Here is an 18,495-nt window from a genome sequence, read left to right as displayed (position 1 = left end):
ATTGTCTTCATTTATACCTAGATCATCAATTCCCTTGTAGATCCAACTTTTAGTATTGTAGCAAAATATCATCACCCCAAAGTCCAGGCCATCTAAATTGTCTCCTATAATGTCTTTTATAAGATATGGTTTTTCATCTTTTAAGTAGTTAGTAATCCATTTGGAGTTAAATTTCATGGAAGGTGTAATATGTATACATGCCTAGATTCTGTGTATGTGGGGGGGGGGGTATGAGTGTACAGTTGTGACAGTACCATTTGCTAAGAAGACTATTTTTGCTTCATTGTAGTGTTCTTGCTCTTTGGGAAAGATTCATTGATTTTATTTATGTCAGCTGGTTTCTGGGCTTTCTATTCTGTGTCATTGATCCACTTGTCGATAGCATACTTTTTGAGTACTGTAGCTTTTTAGTAAGTCTTGAATTTAGCTTCCTCTCTCAATTTCAGTTGGCTATTCTGGGCCTTTTGCCACTACTTATAGACTTCAGCATCCATTTCCTGCGAGCTACAAAATAACTTGTTTGTACTTTGATGGGGATTGCATCAGATCTACAGATGGAATTCTTCCTTTGAAGTCTCATTTATCACTCTTCTTTTGGATAGTGGTTTTCATGTTCTGCCTAAGACATTTATTTTAACCCTAAACCCATGAAGATTATGGTGGTTTAAGTGAGGATGTCTCCATAAGGCTCAGGTATTTGAACGATTGGTCCCCAGTTGGTGGCACTATTTAAGGGGGCTTAGGAGGTGTGGCCTTGCTGGAGGGAGTATGCCATGGAGGAGAAAGGGCTTTGAGAGCTGAGGGCTCTGCCCTACCCTCGGTTTCTTCTCTTTCCCCTGCTTCAAGATGTGAGCTCTCTCTCAGCGGCAGCTTCGTTGCCATGGCTACCTGCTGCTATACCTCCCTGCCATGATGATGATGAACTCCTGCATCTCTGGAACCTTAAGCCCAAATGAACTCTTTCTTCTAGAAGTTGCCTCGGTCATGGTGTTTCGTCACAGCTTTAGAAAAGTAGCTAATACAAATATCTCTCTTCTAGATTCTATAGTGACAAAATTCAAAATTGTTGTTATACTTTTGAAGGGCGTAGTCATGATTGGCAGTGCTATAAGGGAGGGCCCTAGAGGCTGGTTATATTTTATCTCAAGGTAATCATGGTAGTTCTACTTGATTACTTTTAAATACCCATTGACTTGTATACTTAGTGTGTATCTGCTATGTATGTGTATTATAGAGAGAAAGATATGGATTGGAGAGAACACCAATGAGAAAAAGTGAGTAAAAACAGATAAAGAAGTAAGAAAAATCTGTGTAAGATTAGATGAAATGTTTGTGAGCAGATTAGATATGAGCCAACATTCTGGTAAATGCATTTCAGTAAACTATATTTAACAGGTGTATTTGAAGATCAGAAACGCTGAAGTAGGTTATGAATGTGATGAAAACAGTGTTGAGCATGAGCTAAAGTCCTGGTATCAGTGACAACTTAGTAAGTCTGCATGGAAAGGCGCGAACAAACGCAGAGCCCAAGGGGAGGCAAGTCGTGGCTGTTCGAAGCGTTGTGTTTGGTAAATTGTTTTGGTTTTTATTTGTTTGTTTGTTTGTTTGTTTGTTTGTTTGTTTATTTATTTATTTATTTATTTATTTATTGGTTTTTTGAGACAGGGTTTCTCTGTGTAGCTTTGGAGCTTATCCTGGAACTTACTCTGTTCCTCACAGAACTCACCCAGGCTGGCCTCGAACTCATAGAGATCCACTGCCTCTGCCTCCCAAGTGCTGGGATTAAAGGCATGCGCCACCACTGCCCAGCAAGGTAAATTGTTTATGAAATCTTCCAGTTGGCACATGGAAAGCTGACTTCCGATTTCCACCATCAACCAAGAGGCATGAGTAGTGTGATCGCCAGAAAATGATTGCCAGTGAGCTTGGAGGTGATGAAGAGTCTTTAAGATAACTGTAACAGAAATACTACAAGAGGAGGCTGTGAAGATCCAGGCTTGAAGCCAGGGCTACACAGAGAAGGCCTGTGTCGAAAAACCAAAAAGGAAAAAAGATCCAGACTTGAGTCACCACCATTCAGGGCAGAGAACAAATCAAGATGACCAGAAAGAGAGCAGTCAACACTAAACAGCCACCTAAAAGTCAGTGGCAGTCTTGAGAGTTCAAGAGGAAGTGCGCCAGAGTGGGAATGGACATCCCACCGGGAACTGTCCCTAGCAAGGCAGAATGGAGCTGTCCCTAGCAAGGCAGAATGCTAAGAACCCTCCCAAGGCACAAGAATGCTCAACAAGGTTCTCAGCCAGAGTCTGTCAGAGGAGAAAGCCACTCGCTGCCCTCAGTCCACAGATGACATGGGTGTGATCAGACATTCCTCTGCTCTTTGCCCAAGCAAGTGTGCATACCTGAAATGGGTCTGACAGGCAGGCATTAAGCACCACTGAGTGTGGAGTTGCTCTCTGAAGAGAAGGTCAGAGTGTGGGTGTCCATTTGGGCACTGTGACCTCTGATGCCTGCCTGCTGAATGACCCCTTTCTACTTGCAAACACACACTGTTAAACAAACCAGGCACCGTTTTTTTTCGGGTTTTGTTTTGTTTTGTTTTGTTTTGGTGGTGATGGGGGAGGACAGAAGTAGAGGGGACAAATAAATAAGAAAACCCAGGTGATCGGAAAGAGCAAGCAAACTCAGGAACTCCTGGGAGGTATAGAAGGGGATCCAAGAGAATCTGTAATTAGGATAATCTGCAGAAGGATAATAGAGAGTTCATGCCCACGTGTGGGACTTTGCATTTCTAAGCAGCTTGTGTGCCATCATGTTTACGACCTTGAGTGCTGCTAAGGCCAGGAGTCAGAGTCATCTGTCTGAGTCATAGTGCTGTAAATTCATCAGCACGCGTGAAAAGCAGCGCTTTTCCTAACTTTCAACGTGTTTAATCACAACAATTTAAGACACCACTTTAAGATTTTAATGAAGGAAAGGCATTTGATACATACTCAGAGTAATCGTAAGACTATATAAAGATTGAAAGTATAATTTTTCACAGTGTTAGACCGCTAAGCCAAGTTGTCATGTTTTTAGTTAATTATTTGAAATAGTTTGGGAGGAAAAAAAATCAGCATTCAAAATATAATTAATAGTTTTCCTCTCTCTAATTGTCGGTGTCATCACTGGCTACTGTGACTGGCTGCCAGCTCCTTTGTACCCTGGCTCAAGGGACAATCAGCAAGTGTGATTAACGTTAACCACTTGTCCTAATAGCCAAATGCCAAATGTCAGACCACATGCAGGATCATAATTAGGCATTAGGAAGCGGACGGGATCAGCGTCATTAGCCAAGAATTAACCCCAAATTCAGAGCCACTTGAACTGGTGCTTGCAAAAAATATAACAGCTCATCCTCGGGGATACTAGGGAGTCCTTCAAGAGTGGCAGGCAGTTCCATGCCCAGCTAAGAACCTTGAAATTCCTTTTCAAATGGATAAAACCTTTCTTTGTGAGGAGCAAAGGTTTCCACCGCTTGCTCTTCCAGGATCAGGCAAATTTACACACATTCTGGCTCCACGTGAGTGGAATTCAAGTTCCTGTTTAGGTATTGACTATTAACTGCAGCCTCATGCGTCAGGGCCCTTTGGGACGTGTGTTTATTTGAAGAGGTCAGTCAGCGGAGCAGGACCGTCCTCCGTTTTTTACAAGCTCTCCCTTACTCTGGGAAATGGAAGGGGCCTTCCTTCTCCAGCATGATGTGACTGGGAGGAGTAAGATGAGGAGTGCCGCCTGCCATGGCTGCCCTCGGGTCCCCTCAGTACTAAGATACAGCGTCAAAGTGGCAACAGGTGGCATGCCGGGGCGCTCCAATTCCAGCCACTTTGAACATGGACATGGGAGTAAGCGGAATGTTACAAAATCCACACTCAAAACTGAAGCCCGTTGTTTCCATTCTAGAGGTGGAGCCGGCTAGGGTTTCCCCAGGTGCGCCCCTCTGACAGGTTCTTTTGCGTTCTGACATTGAACTCTTCACAGCTCCCCTACTTCTCTCCCTTGGGCCTGACTTCTTATAGTCACTATTGGAATTAATGATAATTATTCTAATTGAGTTTTGTGCATTTCCTAAACCACTTCAATCATCTTTGGAATAAGATAGTGCCTCAGTTAGGGTTGTTATTGCTATGATGAATCACCATGACCAAAAGCAACTTGGGAGGAAAGGGTTTATTAGGCTTGCCAAGTCCATCACTGATGAAAGTCAACTTCAACAGGGCAGGAACCTGGAGGCAGAAACTGATGAGAGACCATGGAGGAAAGCTACTTACTGGCTTGTTCCTCATGGCTTGCTCAGCCTGCTTTCTTATAGAACCCAGGGTCACCAGCCAGGGGTGGGCACCACTCACAATGAGCTGGGCCCTCGTCCATCAATCACTGGTTGAGAAAATGGCCTTCAGGCTTGCCGACAGCCCACTGTTTTGGAGGCATCTTCTTAATTGAGGTTCCCTCCTTGAGGATGACTTTAGCTTGCACCAAGTTGGCATAAAACAATCCAACACAGATAGGATGCCAACGTTTCCCCTTCTTTCCAATAAGAGATGCCCTAAATATATAACCTGATGTTTGTTTACGCTTTTCTACACAGAATTTTAACTCCATCATCTGATTTCATGATACAGAAATGTAGGAAACCACAGCTGGCAGGTGTCTTCTCTTGTTAGAGTCTAGCATTGGATGGCTAATTAATACATACTGAGTCCAGATTTAAATGAGTGTCTGGGTGAAACTGAGGGATTAATAAGGAGAAGGTAGAAACTGCTTTAACGCAGCTACAAGGATTGAGAGCAGTACAGCTATGATCCCTCGGTGTGACAGTGATTGTGTGTCTTTCTGTCCCTTCATTCTTTCCTCCATTTGTTTCCTACCTTTACATTTCTTTCCTTAATTTTTGTTTTATTTTGTTTGGAACTGTCTTGCTATCTCTGTACCAAGCTGTCCAGAAACGTGCTGTGTAGGTCAAGCTGACCTCAAATTCACAAAACTCCCACCTTGGCCTCCCCAGAGTCACAACATTCCAGATGTTTTCTACCATGATTGACTTCTCTGTGGATGGTGGAAGAGTTTGATGGTTGTAGAATTGTAGTTAATATTGAAAGTATAACTTTCTTTCTTTAAACAAAAAACAAAAATCATAGCTCCAGTGTATTCTTGAGAGTCTATTTAAGAAGGCAAGGACGAACAGCAGGTGCTTCAGAAGACTTCCCATCTGAGGCTATAGAGATGGCTTCGTCAGTTAAGGGCTGGATCTGTAAGCATGAGAAGCTGGATTCAGATCCCCAAAACCCACAAACAAACAAACAAACAAACAAGGGTTAGGAGCAGCAGCAGGTACCTGTAAGAGCAGCACTGGGGACACCAAGGTAGAAGACTCCCTGGAGCTAGCTAGCCAGCATAGCCAACTGGTGAGCTCAAGTTCCAATGACAAAACCTGTCTCAACAAACCAGGTGAAAAGGATGGGGAGATGGCTCACAAAGATCGGGGTTCAGATGTCCAGAGTCCACAGAAAAGCTGGGTGAACATTAAAAGCTTGCTTTTAATCCAAGCGGAGACAGGGAGTTACTGAATCATGCTGGGTATCCAAACTAGTCAACCGACAACCTCTGGGTTCAACGAGAGAGCCTGACTCTGTGTATAAGGTGGGTAATGATGGAGAAAGCCTGACATCAACCACAAGCCTACACACACACAATCCCATACACCCGCTACAGACACGTGCAAATGAGCTCACACACTAAGGCAATAAATAACTAAGATGGGGAACAATAGAGGAAGGCACTCAACATTGACCTGTAGTTAGTCACACACACACACACACACACACACACACACACAAGTTTTGCAACATAAAACTTAAAAGAGGAGAACAGTCAGCTGGCTAGAAAACTTACTCCCAGCAACGCCTTATCTCCTGGCCGCACTCCATGCCTAGACTGTTGATGAGCCCATAGTGGAAGTCCTCCCCAGGTGGAAAGGACATCTCAGGAGAGTCAGTGTAAGTGGAGAATGCAGACTGATTAGGATCAGTTCTAAGCAGTCGTGCTGTAGGGAGGAGCAATCCCAACCCACTCTAGGACTATCCTGACTCCCTGCGGGGCTGTTCATTACAGGTAGAAGTGGGGAGTTAGTAACTAGCATGCAAGAGTTCACTTTCTTTCTCTACTAGCTGATTGCTCACTAAAAGCTCTAGACCTAATGACTTGAAGCAGCCTGGTTCCTTCCTTGCCCTTATGTGCACTGAAATTTGGTTTCTGCAACAATGGGAAAAGAAAGAGACATTCATGGAGGCCTTCCCAAAACTTCGGGACAAAGGATGTTGTAAACATCTTATTAGGACCTGAGACTTGACTGATCCGATACAAATCACTGCTGTGGAGTATGACAAACATAGTCCCTGGATTTCCCCATTGGCAGCTCAGATCCACTGGAAGTCTGCTTTCCCGGGGCTAGTTAAACAGAGGGATCACAGACAGCAAACTGAACTCTGCACTGGGCATTTCTGTTACTATGAACAATCAAAATTGACTCATTCCCCATTCTTTTGTTGTCGTTGTTGTTGTTGTTCACAGAATTATGCAAAACTCATTCCTGGGGCGACCGTGGGATTGCTTCAGAAAGACTCCGGAAACATTCTCCAGCTGATCATCTCTGCTTATGAAGTATGCTATTTCACTTTGCAAGCAGTAGGCTTCCCTTTCAGCATCCCATTGGCAGCTAGGCGCTAAGATGTAGGTAGCGAAACACACTTTCATTTGTTCGTGGAAAGATTGCTCATCCAGAGAAAATCCCTCTGCATTCATGCAGCTAAAATATAGATTTTCATTTATTTCACTCACTCATCTTCCCAAATGGAGCAGCAGGTGGAAAAATCAAAGTCCTGACCCCAAACTGAGACTGTTTTAGAATGATGCCCTGCAGAAGCGTGGCCTTCAGCAAAACTTGAATACAACTGAAAGGACTCGGAGGCATGACTGAACTCCTCTCTGCTGAAAAAAAAAAAAAAATCAGCATAAATTGCCAGTGAGCAACAGTTATGTGGTGAACCAACTCCACAAGTTCAAAGAGAAAAGATCAAACACAAACAAAAGTACAAGGCCTGACCACAAACCAAAATACCGAAAGCGTACCGAGCACTCGGTGTATCAGGCTCCCTATTCTGCATTTCCAGAGGAGAGGAAGGCCCTGTCTAAGTTTCTGTCCCCCTTGCACTGATAAAACACCCTGAAAAGAGCAGCTTAAGAGAGAAAGGCTTGGTTTGGGCTCACAGTCCAGGTCAGAGTCCATTGCAGTGGAGACGTCAGGGCAGGAGCCTGGGGGAGTTGGCCATGTGAGGAGCAAAGTGAGACATGCTCTCCTCTGACTGCCACAGGCCGCAGGCCACATGGTAGCTCCTGCAAGCTCCAGGAGCCTGGAACCCTGAGCTAAAACAGACCATCCCTCCCTTTGGTTGTTTTTGTCACAATATTTTATCCCAGAAACAGGGAAAGAAAGTAAGACAGTTTTTTTTTTTTTTTTTTGGGGGGGGGGTTGACCTGTGATGCCATACTGAGGACAGAATTCCCCGCCTCAAGAAAGGCACATAGATAAGGTTGCTGTGTTCTCTTTGTCCCCATCACCTAACTCAGTTGGTCAACACTGGATGGCCAGTTGCCACTGCTATTTTTATTTTGGCCCTAAATATCATTTTTCTTTCTTGACCAAAAAAATTAATAATAATAATAATAATAATAATAATAATAATAATAATACTCCAATTTGGACAGCCATGAAAAACAAAAACACTTAGAAATCAGTAAAGCGCTAGGGGCGGTGGTGGCACACACCTTTAATCCCAGAACCGGGGAGGCAGAGCTAGGGGGATCTCTGTGAGTTCGAGGCCAGCCTGGTCTACAGAGTGAAATCCAGGACAGGCACCAAAACTACAAAGAGAAAACAAAACAAAACAAAACAAAACAAAAACACAAACAAAAACAAAACAAAAAAAAAACCTTTTAGAAATCAGTAAAGCTCTAGTCTTTCTTCAAAGAGTACTTATCTAATAATGAATGAATGAAACTCTCCATATTTTTGATGTTTGAAAATTGCACATTCATGACCCATATGTAATGGTATACTCTAATACTGGGTATGGATGAAGCCAGTGTGCCTTGATTGACTAACAGACCAGAGTCACCTGAGAAGCTTTTTAAAAAGCTAGTCCTACTCAGACTGCTTTCAGACATCCTGTAGACATTCAGAGGAAGGAAAGAAATGTGTTTTGAAAAGAAAATTACCTCCCATGTGATTTTGACATCACCTCACCAGTTTTGAAATTTGTGCAACTAGGAGGAAAGCCTGCTGGCACTTCACAAAGACTTCATTTTTTTCAGAGAATGGAACCAGTTCTAGCCACTAAAACTGTCCAATGTTGGGGGATTTTCCTCCCTAGCAGTGCTCAGATATTACAGTTGTCCTAGCACTCATAAAAAATTAATCACCATGTCAGCTCATCCTTAAAATTCTCCCAGTCAGGAAGAACTGTCAACAAAACACAGAGAAACACCCCCTCCCCATTCTCGTGCACTAATTAAAGTTCTAATGTGTAGAATCAAATAGAATCACAAAGCAATCCTTCACTGGCTTATAACGCATTCCATTTTCTTTAACTTTATACTCTCAAAAGTGTTGACTGCTAACCACTTCAAAGAAATTAGGCAAACGAGGAAACAGTGGATTGTCAAAAATGTTTACCCATCCCATCAGCCAACCCCCTCCACACCCCTACTCGCTCTGTTCCGGGGAATGTCTCACTTTGCATTCCCAAATTGCTCACACAATTTACAAGGTAGCTAAGATCAAGTCATTACACATTTGAATGGAATCCTGGCTCGTTATTTATTGCCTGGAAAATACCAAGGCTTTAGGCTGGGAGAGATGGCTCTGGGGTTAGCATTACTTGGGGCTGCTCTTGCATAGGATCTGGGCTTGATTCCCAACACCCACATGGCATCTCACAGCCATCTGTAACTCCAGGTCCAGGGGGCTCTGATGCCCTTTTCTGGCCCCCACTGGCACCAGGCACACACATGGTACATAGGCATACATACAGGCCAAGCACTCATGTAGATAAAAGAAAATACCGAGAAGCAGGTATCACTCCGCTGAGTTACACTGTTCTGGAGTTCTTGTTGGAGCTATAAGATGCCATCTTGATATACAAAAAAAAAATCTTCAAACTGGTTGTGTACTCACTCACCCACTCACTAACGTCCTTCCTTTCCTTATTATATACTAAAGGCAACTGAAGCATCAATGGTCTCAGGGTTGGCTCTTCTACTGGAATTTAACCTCTAGGAAGGAATTCATTTGTGTCCTTTGCCCAGCCTCGTAGGGGATGCTTAAAAAAATTAATGAGTGGAATGATAAGAAATACAAATTAGCATTTCTATTCTTTCCTTGGGAAATGCACGTTAATCATTTTCCCAGTCAAATTTGCACGCTAGCACTCAATTATTTCAACGCTGAGATTCTCCTCATTTAGGTTAGACAGTGCCACCCACTAGTCCTTATTATTGTCACCGGCTCACACATCCTCTTTTCTTCCATAACTTCTGACTCACTCTGCCACCCTCGCCAGCACTACTTCTCCCTTAAATCTTCGTGGTTTCAGTGTAAGTACACTTTGGAGGGCTCGGGTGGTCGCTCCTTCAATAAAGTGTTTACCTTGCAAGCATGAGCATTTGTGTTGGAGCCCCAGAAGTCACACAGAAATTCTGGGAATGGAGTTTTCCATTATTGTGAAGGCAGAGACAGACAGATCCCTGGAGGTTGCTGCCAGCCAGCCTGGCCAACTTGGAGAGTTTGAGGCCAATGAGAGACTGAGACTCCAAGGACAAGGTGGATGGTCTCTGAGGAACAACACCTGAGTTGTCCTGTGGCTTCCACTCACACTTGTGCAAATGTGTACTATTGCACACACATAACAGATTTTGAAAGAAGTAGACTTACCTTTCTGTGCAGTTGGCAAAATTATACTTTAGAAAGAAATTGAAGCCAAATGTGCTTTTATAATGCCAAAAATGAGAGAAGGGGAGATAGCTCACTGGTAGAGTGCTTGCCTAGCACATTCAACCCCTAGTATCATAGGTAGGTAGGTAGATAGATGATAGATAGAAAGATAGATAGATAGATAGATAGATAGATAGACAGACAGACAGACAGACAGACAGACAGATAGATAGATAGATAGATGATAGAAAGAAAGAAAGGAAGAAGGGAAGAAAGAAAGAAAGAAAGAAAGAAAGAAAGAAAGAAAGAAAGAAAGAAAGAAAGAAAGAAAGATAATGATACATGCCAACAATGAAATAGGTATAAACTCAAAACCTTTTGGATGAATTGAAATATAACTCAACTCATAATATGGTAAGTGTTTTTATTGTTTGATAGCTTGTTTTTGTCTCCTTACATATGTTCTAAGTAAGCAAGGAATAGAAAAGGCAAGATGAGAACCTTTCAGAACAGAAATCCAGTCTTATCCATGATCTGACTTGACATTCAAGGCATGATAATTCCCCCAAATAATGTTAAGGTACAATTCTCACACACACCGCACTTGAACACCTCTAGAATTTAGAGTACTAGGGGGCATAACTTAGTAGTAAGTGCTGGGGTGGCAGGCCATAGGTCCTGTGTTTGAGCCGCAGCATGGCAAGAAAACAAATATCGATCCATTTTGTAATTAGTGAAGTCTTTACAGCCACCATATACCAGGTGACAATCACAGTATAGTCTTCATCCACAATTGAGATTATTGCCCTTTTAAGCAATTACATGCATATTTGTTACTTTAAGTGCTAAGTGTGGTTGCTGTTGTAAAATATGCTTAAAATTTTTTTTTTTAATTTATTTTGCAATACAATTCAGTTCTACATTTCAGCCACGGATTCCCTTGTTCTCCCCCCTACCGTCCCCCTCACCTTCCCCCCAACCCCCCCCCCCATTCCCATCTCCTCCAGGGCAAAGCCTTCCCCACAGACTGAGGTCAACCTGGTAGACTCAGTCCAGGTAGGTCTAGTCCCCTCCTCCCAGGCCGAGCCAAACAATCCTGCATAGGCCCCAGGTTTCAAACAGCCAACTCATGCAATGAGCACAAGATCTGGTCCCACTGCCTGGATGCCTCCCAAACAGATCAAGCCAATCAACTGTCTCACCCATTCAGAGGGCCTGATCCAGTGGGAACCCCTCAGCCATTGGTTCATAGTTCATGTGTTTCCATTCATTTGGCTATTTGTCCCTGTGCTTTATCCAACCTTGGTCTCAACAATTCTCGCTCATATAAACCCTCCTCATTCTCGCTAATTGGACTCCCAGAGATCCACCCGGGGCCTAGTCATGGATCTCTGCATCCAGATCCCTCAGTAGTTGGATGAGGTTTCTAGCACAACAATTAGGGTGTTTGGCCATCCCATCACCAGAGTAGGTCAGTTCGGGCTGTCTCTCGACCATTGCCAGCAGTCTGTTGTGTGGGTATCTTTGTGGATTTCTGTGGGCCTCTCTAGCACTTTGCTTCTTCCTATTCTCATGTGGTCTTCATTTACCTTGGTCTCCTATTCCTTGTTCTCCCTCTCTGTTGTTGATCCAGCTGGGATCTCCCGCTCCCCCAAGCTCTCTTTCCCTCAACCCTCGCCTTTCATTACCCCCACTCATGTCCAGGCTGTTCATGTAGATCTCATTCCATTTCTCCTAACGAAATAGAAACAGTCATTAAAAGTCTCCCAACCAAAAAAAAGCCCAGGACCAGATGGTTTCAGCGCAGAATTCTACCAGATCTTCAAAGAAGAGTTAATACCAATACTCTCTAAATTGTTCCACACAATAGAAACAGAAGGAACATTACCAAACTCCTTCTACGAGGCTACAATTACCCTAATTCCTAAACCAAACAAGGATACAACAAAGAAAGAGAACTACAGACCGATCTCCCTCATGAACATTGATGCAAAAATACTCAATAAAATACTGGCAAACAGACTCCAAGAACACATCAAAACAATTATCCACCATGATCAAGTAGGATTCATTCCAGGGATGCAAGGGTGGTTCAACATATGCTTAAAAATTTTTGAACTATGATTCAACACTGAGATGAAAAGTTGTTATATATGCAGAAATGTACCCAACAAAGCAGTAGGGTGTAAATTTGCTATCAATGAAGCAAATGTTCATAGTTTGGGGATGGATGCAATTCTGCTCTCCTCACAAAGCGGCACAGGCAGCTCTATGAAAACTAAGAAACAGAGATGAATATAAGTAAAGGATGCCATTGTTATATTTTACTTCTGATACATAAGCAAAATAATTAACTTTTGGATACCAAGCTATGCAACCCAGATCAGGAGAATTTGCTGAACCCTCCAGAATGGGTGAAACAACTTTCAGGCAATAATTGACTCCTGTCTGTCATATGCTGTGCAAGACTGCCTTCAGATACGTTGTCATAGTTTAATTGCCATAGGATAGTGTATCTCAACATTGATGATGTCTGAGAAATATATATTTGTGTATATATATATATATGCGTATATATATAAAACATATATTTGTATCTATATCACATATATATCACATTCTTGCTTGATTAATGAAATGATGAATTTTATATCCAACTTAGTTTTATTAATTTATAGTCATTCATTTTGTTCTTGTGCATTCATTGTGTGTACGTGCATGTACACACTCACATGTGCCCCAACATGCATGTGGGTGTTGCTTTCACCTTTCACCTTGTTGGAGACAGGGTCTCTTGCTAATTCATTGCTATAAATACCATTAAGCTTCCAAGGTTTCTCTTGTCTCTGCCTATCATTTCCTCATACGCTCCAGATTACAGGCTTACAGTCCCGAGTCTCTCTTCATGTGGGTTCTGAGATCTGAACTCAGGCCCTCACACTTACAGAGCAAGAGATTCACCCATTCAGTCACTTCCCTAATTCTTTCTTTTGTGATTTAATGAGCACGATTCAGTTTCTTTTTCTGGCTGGATTTAGTTTTGCTTCAAACTTCATTTAACCTTTTCTTGTCTACACTACAGGAACTGCGGTCTGAGGTTGAACTGGAAGTATTAGGAGACACAGAAGGACTCAGCCTGTCTTTTACAGCTATCTGCAACAATGGCATCCTCTTCCCACACCAAAAGAAATGCTCCCACATGAAAGTTGGAGATACAGTAAGTGGATACCCAATGCTAGCTCGGCTTGCCGAAGCTGGACTTCTCACAAAAATTTCAACCATCTCTTACTAAATGTTTTGGGCAAAGCCAGTCTCTACCAGCCCTGTCTCAAATCCCACAGGTGGCTGGGTGGAGGAAGCAGATAACCAGCGTTTTCTTTTCCAGGCATCCTTCAATGTGACTGTGAGCATATCCAACTGCGAGAAAAGCAGAACCCTTACCATAAAGCCTGTGGGGCTGGGGGACACCCTGGAAATACTCGTCAGTGCAGAATGTGACTGCGCCTGCCAGGGGGAAGTAGAAGCCAACAGTTCCAAGTGCTACCATGGGAACGGCTCCTTCCAGTGTGGAGTATGCGTCTGCAACCCTGGCCACATGGGCCCTCACTGTGAGTGCGGCGAGGACGTAGTGAGCACAGATTCCTGCAGGGAGTCCCCAGGGCACCCCTCATGCAGCGGAAGGGGTGACTGCTACTGTGGGCAATGCGTCTGCCACTTGTCCCCCTACGGGAGCATCTACGGACCTTACTGCCAGTGTGACAACTTCTCCTGTCTGCGACACAAAGGCCTGCTCTGCGGAGGTAGGCTGTGGCTCCGTACCTCTTACATCGCAGCTGTCTGGGGGCTTGTTCTCTTTCGTTCCTTCCTTGCATTCCTGGGCTCAGTAGTTGTTCAATTATTTGAGAATGGCTTCAGGGGGTGAATCACTAGACTTGGCCTAACTGCACTATCACTTGCCTTAGTTGTTGTGTCCAACATTCCTTTGGGGTCAGAGCTCTGTCGATGGAACTTATATTTACATTATATATAAATATTACTATTTCTTAAGGTTAAGTAGATAAAAGTTGGAGATGTCGCCTTTCTAGGTACCACCCAGGTTCCACAAAACTGCCTGTCATCTAAATTCCATTGCCTGTCAGACTTTTCTAGGCTAAGTTGCTGGGTCTTACCCTATTCTTATGTATTTTACTTTGGAAAAAAAAAAAAGAAGAAGAAGGTAACAGAGACTGCCAAAAGAACAGAACCCAGGAGAAGGCACAGAGATGCCTTCACTTATTATATACCTCTGTCTCTCCCTCCCTCCCTCCCCACTTCCTCCATCCTTAGATTCACAGTCCTCCTGGCTCAGGCTCCTGAACACTGGGATTACAGGTGATTATATCGTACCTAGCCACGAATACTTACCAAAGGTACTAGATTAAGGACTGGCCAAGTAAAGCTAGGCAAGAACGCATGTGAGAAAGTCTATGGAAAGAATGAACGTAGAAAATAGCTTGGAATTTCTTGAAAATTTCAAGGAAAGTTTAAAATGTAAATATCTATACTTTTATATCTTTTGTAGATATAAAAACAATATTCTTTAAGAATATGCTACAGAATCGAGGTGTGGTGGCGCATGCCTTTAGTATACCAGCACTTGGAGGCAGAGATAGCCAGATCTCTGTGAGTTCAAGTCTAGCCTGGTCTACATAGTGGACTTTAGACTATCCAAGACTGCACAATGTGACTCTCCTCTCTCTTTCTCTCTCAAAACAAACAACAAAAGGAATTTACTATAGGTGCTGGAAAGATGGCTTTGTGGTTAAGAGTACATACTATTTATTCTTCAGGAGACCTGAGTTTGGTTCCCAGCACTCTTGATAGATGGCTTTTAACCATCCATTTCATGGGCTCTGATGCCCTCTTCTGGCCTCCGTGGACACCTGCACACACGTGGCATTCACTGATACAGACACATACACGTAAATAGAAATAATAAAAATAAAGTTTTAGGAGTCAGAGAGAATGCTCTGTGGTTAACAGCACACTCAGAGGACCTCAGTTCAGTTCCCAGCACCCATGTCAGATGACTCACAACTGCCTCTAACTCCAGAGGATCAGATCCCTCTGGCCTATGCAGGCACCTGTACTTGTGTGCACAGACATATGTACAAATTATAAAAATAAACAGTTGAAAATAAATCTTTTAAAAAGAGGGAAAAGGCTATGCTACATCAAACACGATTCAAAATTATTCTGATACATGTATTTAATCATAACCTATTCTGACAGGAGTTACAACTATGTTGACACAGTTTTTATTTGAAGCCTTAACTGGCTCTTGACTAAGCTTAGACACCCTGCTATCCCATGATGTAAGCAAACATCTCAACAAAATGAAACAACATCGTCTTTACAGAAAACTAGGCAAGTGATATTTCCAAACCATAGTGTCAGAAACCCACAAAAGATTAATTTTCTTGGTGCTCAGGAGGTTGAAGTGGGAAGATCAGAAGCTGCAGGTCATGAGACAAATAAAATAAATAAAACAAACAACCAAAAACAACCACAGAAGTAAGTGAAAAGAAAGAGAGAAACTTATTTTCAAGAAAGAAGAAAGGAAGGAAGGAAGAAGGGAGGGGAGGAAAGGAGGAAGGAAGGAAGGAAGGAAGGAAGGAGGGAGGGGAGGGAGGGAGGAAGACTGAAGCAAGGAAGAAGGGAGAGGAGGGAGGAAGAAGGGAGGGGAGAAAAGGAGGAAGAGAGGAAGCCTCAAAGAATTCCAAATTCTTTGAAAGCATTTACCCCCGAGGAGAGCCATGTCCCTCCCTCCCCTTTCATTCAAAGGTTCACTTTCTGATTCCACTGTGTTCACACATGTGTGTGCACATGTGTGCGTGCATGTGTGCATGCGTGTGTGTGGTATGTATGGTATGAATGTGGTATGTGTGTCTGTACAAACCCACATCAGTGTTTTTTTCTGGGTTTAGGCAGGACACAACCTGTAGGTGACAAGAAGCTAGCCAATGCCAAAGCCATCCTCACACTATAGGAAGAAGACATTGGCAGATGCTCACATTGCCTTTATAGTAAAGTGCATGTTCTGAACACTTGAAAATACTTTCTGAAAGTCCCAAGTGTAACATAATCTAATCTAATCTAATGGGGATAGTAACCCTCCCAATATTCCAGTCCCTAAATCCTGGGTTAAAAGATCTAAAACCCAGCCGGGCGGTGGTGGCGCACGCCTTTAATCCCAGCACTCGGGAGGCAGAGCCAGGCGGATCTCTGTGAGTTCGAGGCCAGCCTGGTCTCCAAAGCGAGTTCCAGGAAAGGCGCAAAGCTACACAGAGAAACCCTGTCTCGAAAAACCAAAAAAAAAAAAAAAAAAAAAAAAGATCTAAAACCCAGGAATTGCTGGCATGTGCTCTACAACATAGTGCCCCCCACCCCTGTTTCTTTCTTGAATAATAATAATAATAATAATAATAATTCAGGGCATCGGGAACACACTAAAAAAGAGTGTACTCAACTTATACACTGTATAGATAGCTCAAACGATAATGACGCTCATCAAATCAGGGGCAGGAATGGCAAGAAATTCAATGTAGAAAACAAGAATTCTTCAGCTGGACTCAGAAATTTCCTCCATTGCCAAGTTCCTTCACCCTTTACTGCTTTCTCCTCTAAGAGGTAGATACAAGTATTCAAATCCAGCCAGGACTGGTGGAGTAGCCTTGGTGTGTTCCGGGACTGTGCATAGCACAGGGATGGAGACTGCACTTCCCTGTGTACAGATGCTGTCGTCCCAGCTGTGATTGCCCAAAGTCACCAGATACGCCCCGCTCACAACTTGCTTGGCTCTCACTTACTCCATCCGTGATCGACTTGACAGCCTGCTGCTTTTCTGAAAAGCTTTTATCACGACGTCCTTTGTCATACAGTGTCTTTCATCCATCTTGAAGCACTCAGAGAGAGAAGGCTCCATTGATCGTGTTTATCCTTGCCCAAATTCCATTAGTCTGTTTTGATTCTAAGAGACTGGGAGCCATGTCAGGTAAATGGCATTAGAGGAGAAACTTCCTGTGATTATGCACTTAGCATTATTTTCCAGTGGCATTCCAGAAAGATATATCCCTCTGAAAAGAGCCTGGTAATTTTTTTCTTAGATCTTGGGTTATCTTGCTTATCCATGGGACCAATATAAAGGTGGCGCTATGGTGGCGTGAACAGGTACTGCAGATGATCTGTTGTCCAGGACATCAATTGGCACCTTTGGTGACCTAGTTGATGGTCCTGGAAGGCCAGCAGAATAGAGGGTTTCTAGGTTCTAAAAGGCAGGAACATTTTAAGGCTTTGCTGTGACTGTCCTTTTTTTAATGTTACAGGAAGGGTTTTCTAAACTGCCAAGGAACTCTTGTATGCAGAGATGTACTAGACAGCCTCAGGGCATCTGGAAATGCACAGTTAGGCACCATGTTAATTTTTGGAATAAATTACAACCCAGAGCTTTCAACTTTGAATCCACTGTGGTTTGGAGCACCTTATGAAGGACTCTTCTATCGTCAGTCTCTTAAGACCCAGGGACAAAGCCAGAAAAGTAACTAACTACTAGAACCAAGTCTGCAAGGGAGAAGCCAGTCTTCTGTCTCATAGTAAACTCACCAGCATCTTCTGTAAGCGGAAGCATCCGCCATTTATTTACTTTTACTTTGTTTTTAATGAAAGTATAGAACTTTCAGTACTGATGACTAGTTTTGCCTGCAAGTTCTTCCTCCTGGTTAACTTTTAGGAACATTTCTACTGACCAGTCCCTGTGGAGCTCAGTTACGAGCCAGGCACCACTGTAAACATGGGCATAGACTAACCTAGGCAATTGCAAGTTTTGCTCAAAGAACAAAATTTTCTGATACAAGGTATCTGTATATGTGCCATCTTTTTTTCTGAAGGATAGTATCCGTTATGCATTTGTAAATAAATACTATTTGTTTCCAAATGCTTGTTTTAGTATCCATGGCAAGCACTCAAAACTCCATGAGAAGGAGACTTACCTGTAACACAATATTTACCATTTTAGACTGTTTCATAAGCCATCTGTGGCCTGATCCAGAAGGGACTCTTGAATGCCACAACCACCTGCACCCTTGCCCCTGCGCTGTGAAACTACTATGTTGTGCCTATTTCCACCACCTCCCATTGTTTTCTGTCTCTGAAATGAATGCAACTCCCTTCTAACTACCTTTATCCACCAGTGTGCCCAGGCACCTCCGCCTGCAATCCGAGTCTATCCTGGGCTTCCGCAGGAACATTATTCTCCCATTGCCCTCCTCCTCTCAGGCTCTCCTGTGAGGAGCCTTTCCTCTGTCCATGTTTTACAGGCTGATGCTCTCCAGAGCTTCCCATGCTCTGCCTGCTTGCCCTAGATGACCTGATTCACATCTGCCTCACCGGAAGCCTTTCTCTGACAGATCCCAAGCCCCTTTCCCCAGGCT

General features: G+C 43.2%; 1 protein-coding gene across 1 annotated transcript in view; it reads left to right on the top strand.

Moving 5' to 3' along the window:
- The window catches only part of Itgb6 (integrin subunit beta 6), an 81,107-nt gene that overhangs the window by 37,081 nt on the left and 25,531 nt on the right, over positions 1-18,495 (top strand). The window contains 3 exon segments of the mRNA XM_052725585.1: positions 6,610-6,699; positions 13,110-13,244; positions 13,413-13,827. Coding sequence (XP_052581545.1) covers positions 6,610-6,699; positions 13,110-13,244; positions 13,413-13,827 — 640 coding nt within the window.

Source organism: Peromyscus californicus, unplaced genomic scaffold (genome assembly GCF_007827085.1).
Source record: "Peromyscus californicus insignis strain IS unplaced genomic scaffold, ASM782708v3 Scaffold_7__1_contigs__length_154581171, whole genome shotgun sequence".
Lineage (NCBI taxonomy): Eukaryota > Metazoa > Chordata > Mammalia > Rodentia > Cricetidae > Peromyscus > Peromyscus californicus.
This window is presented reverse-complemented; position numbering and strand designations above follow the sequence as displayed.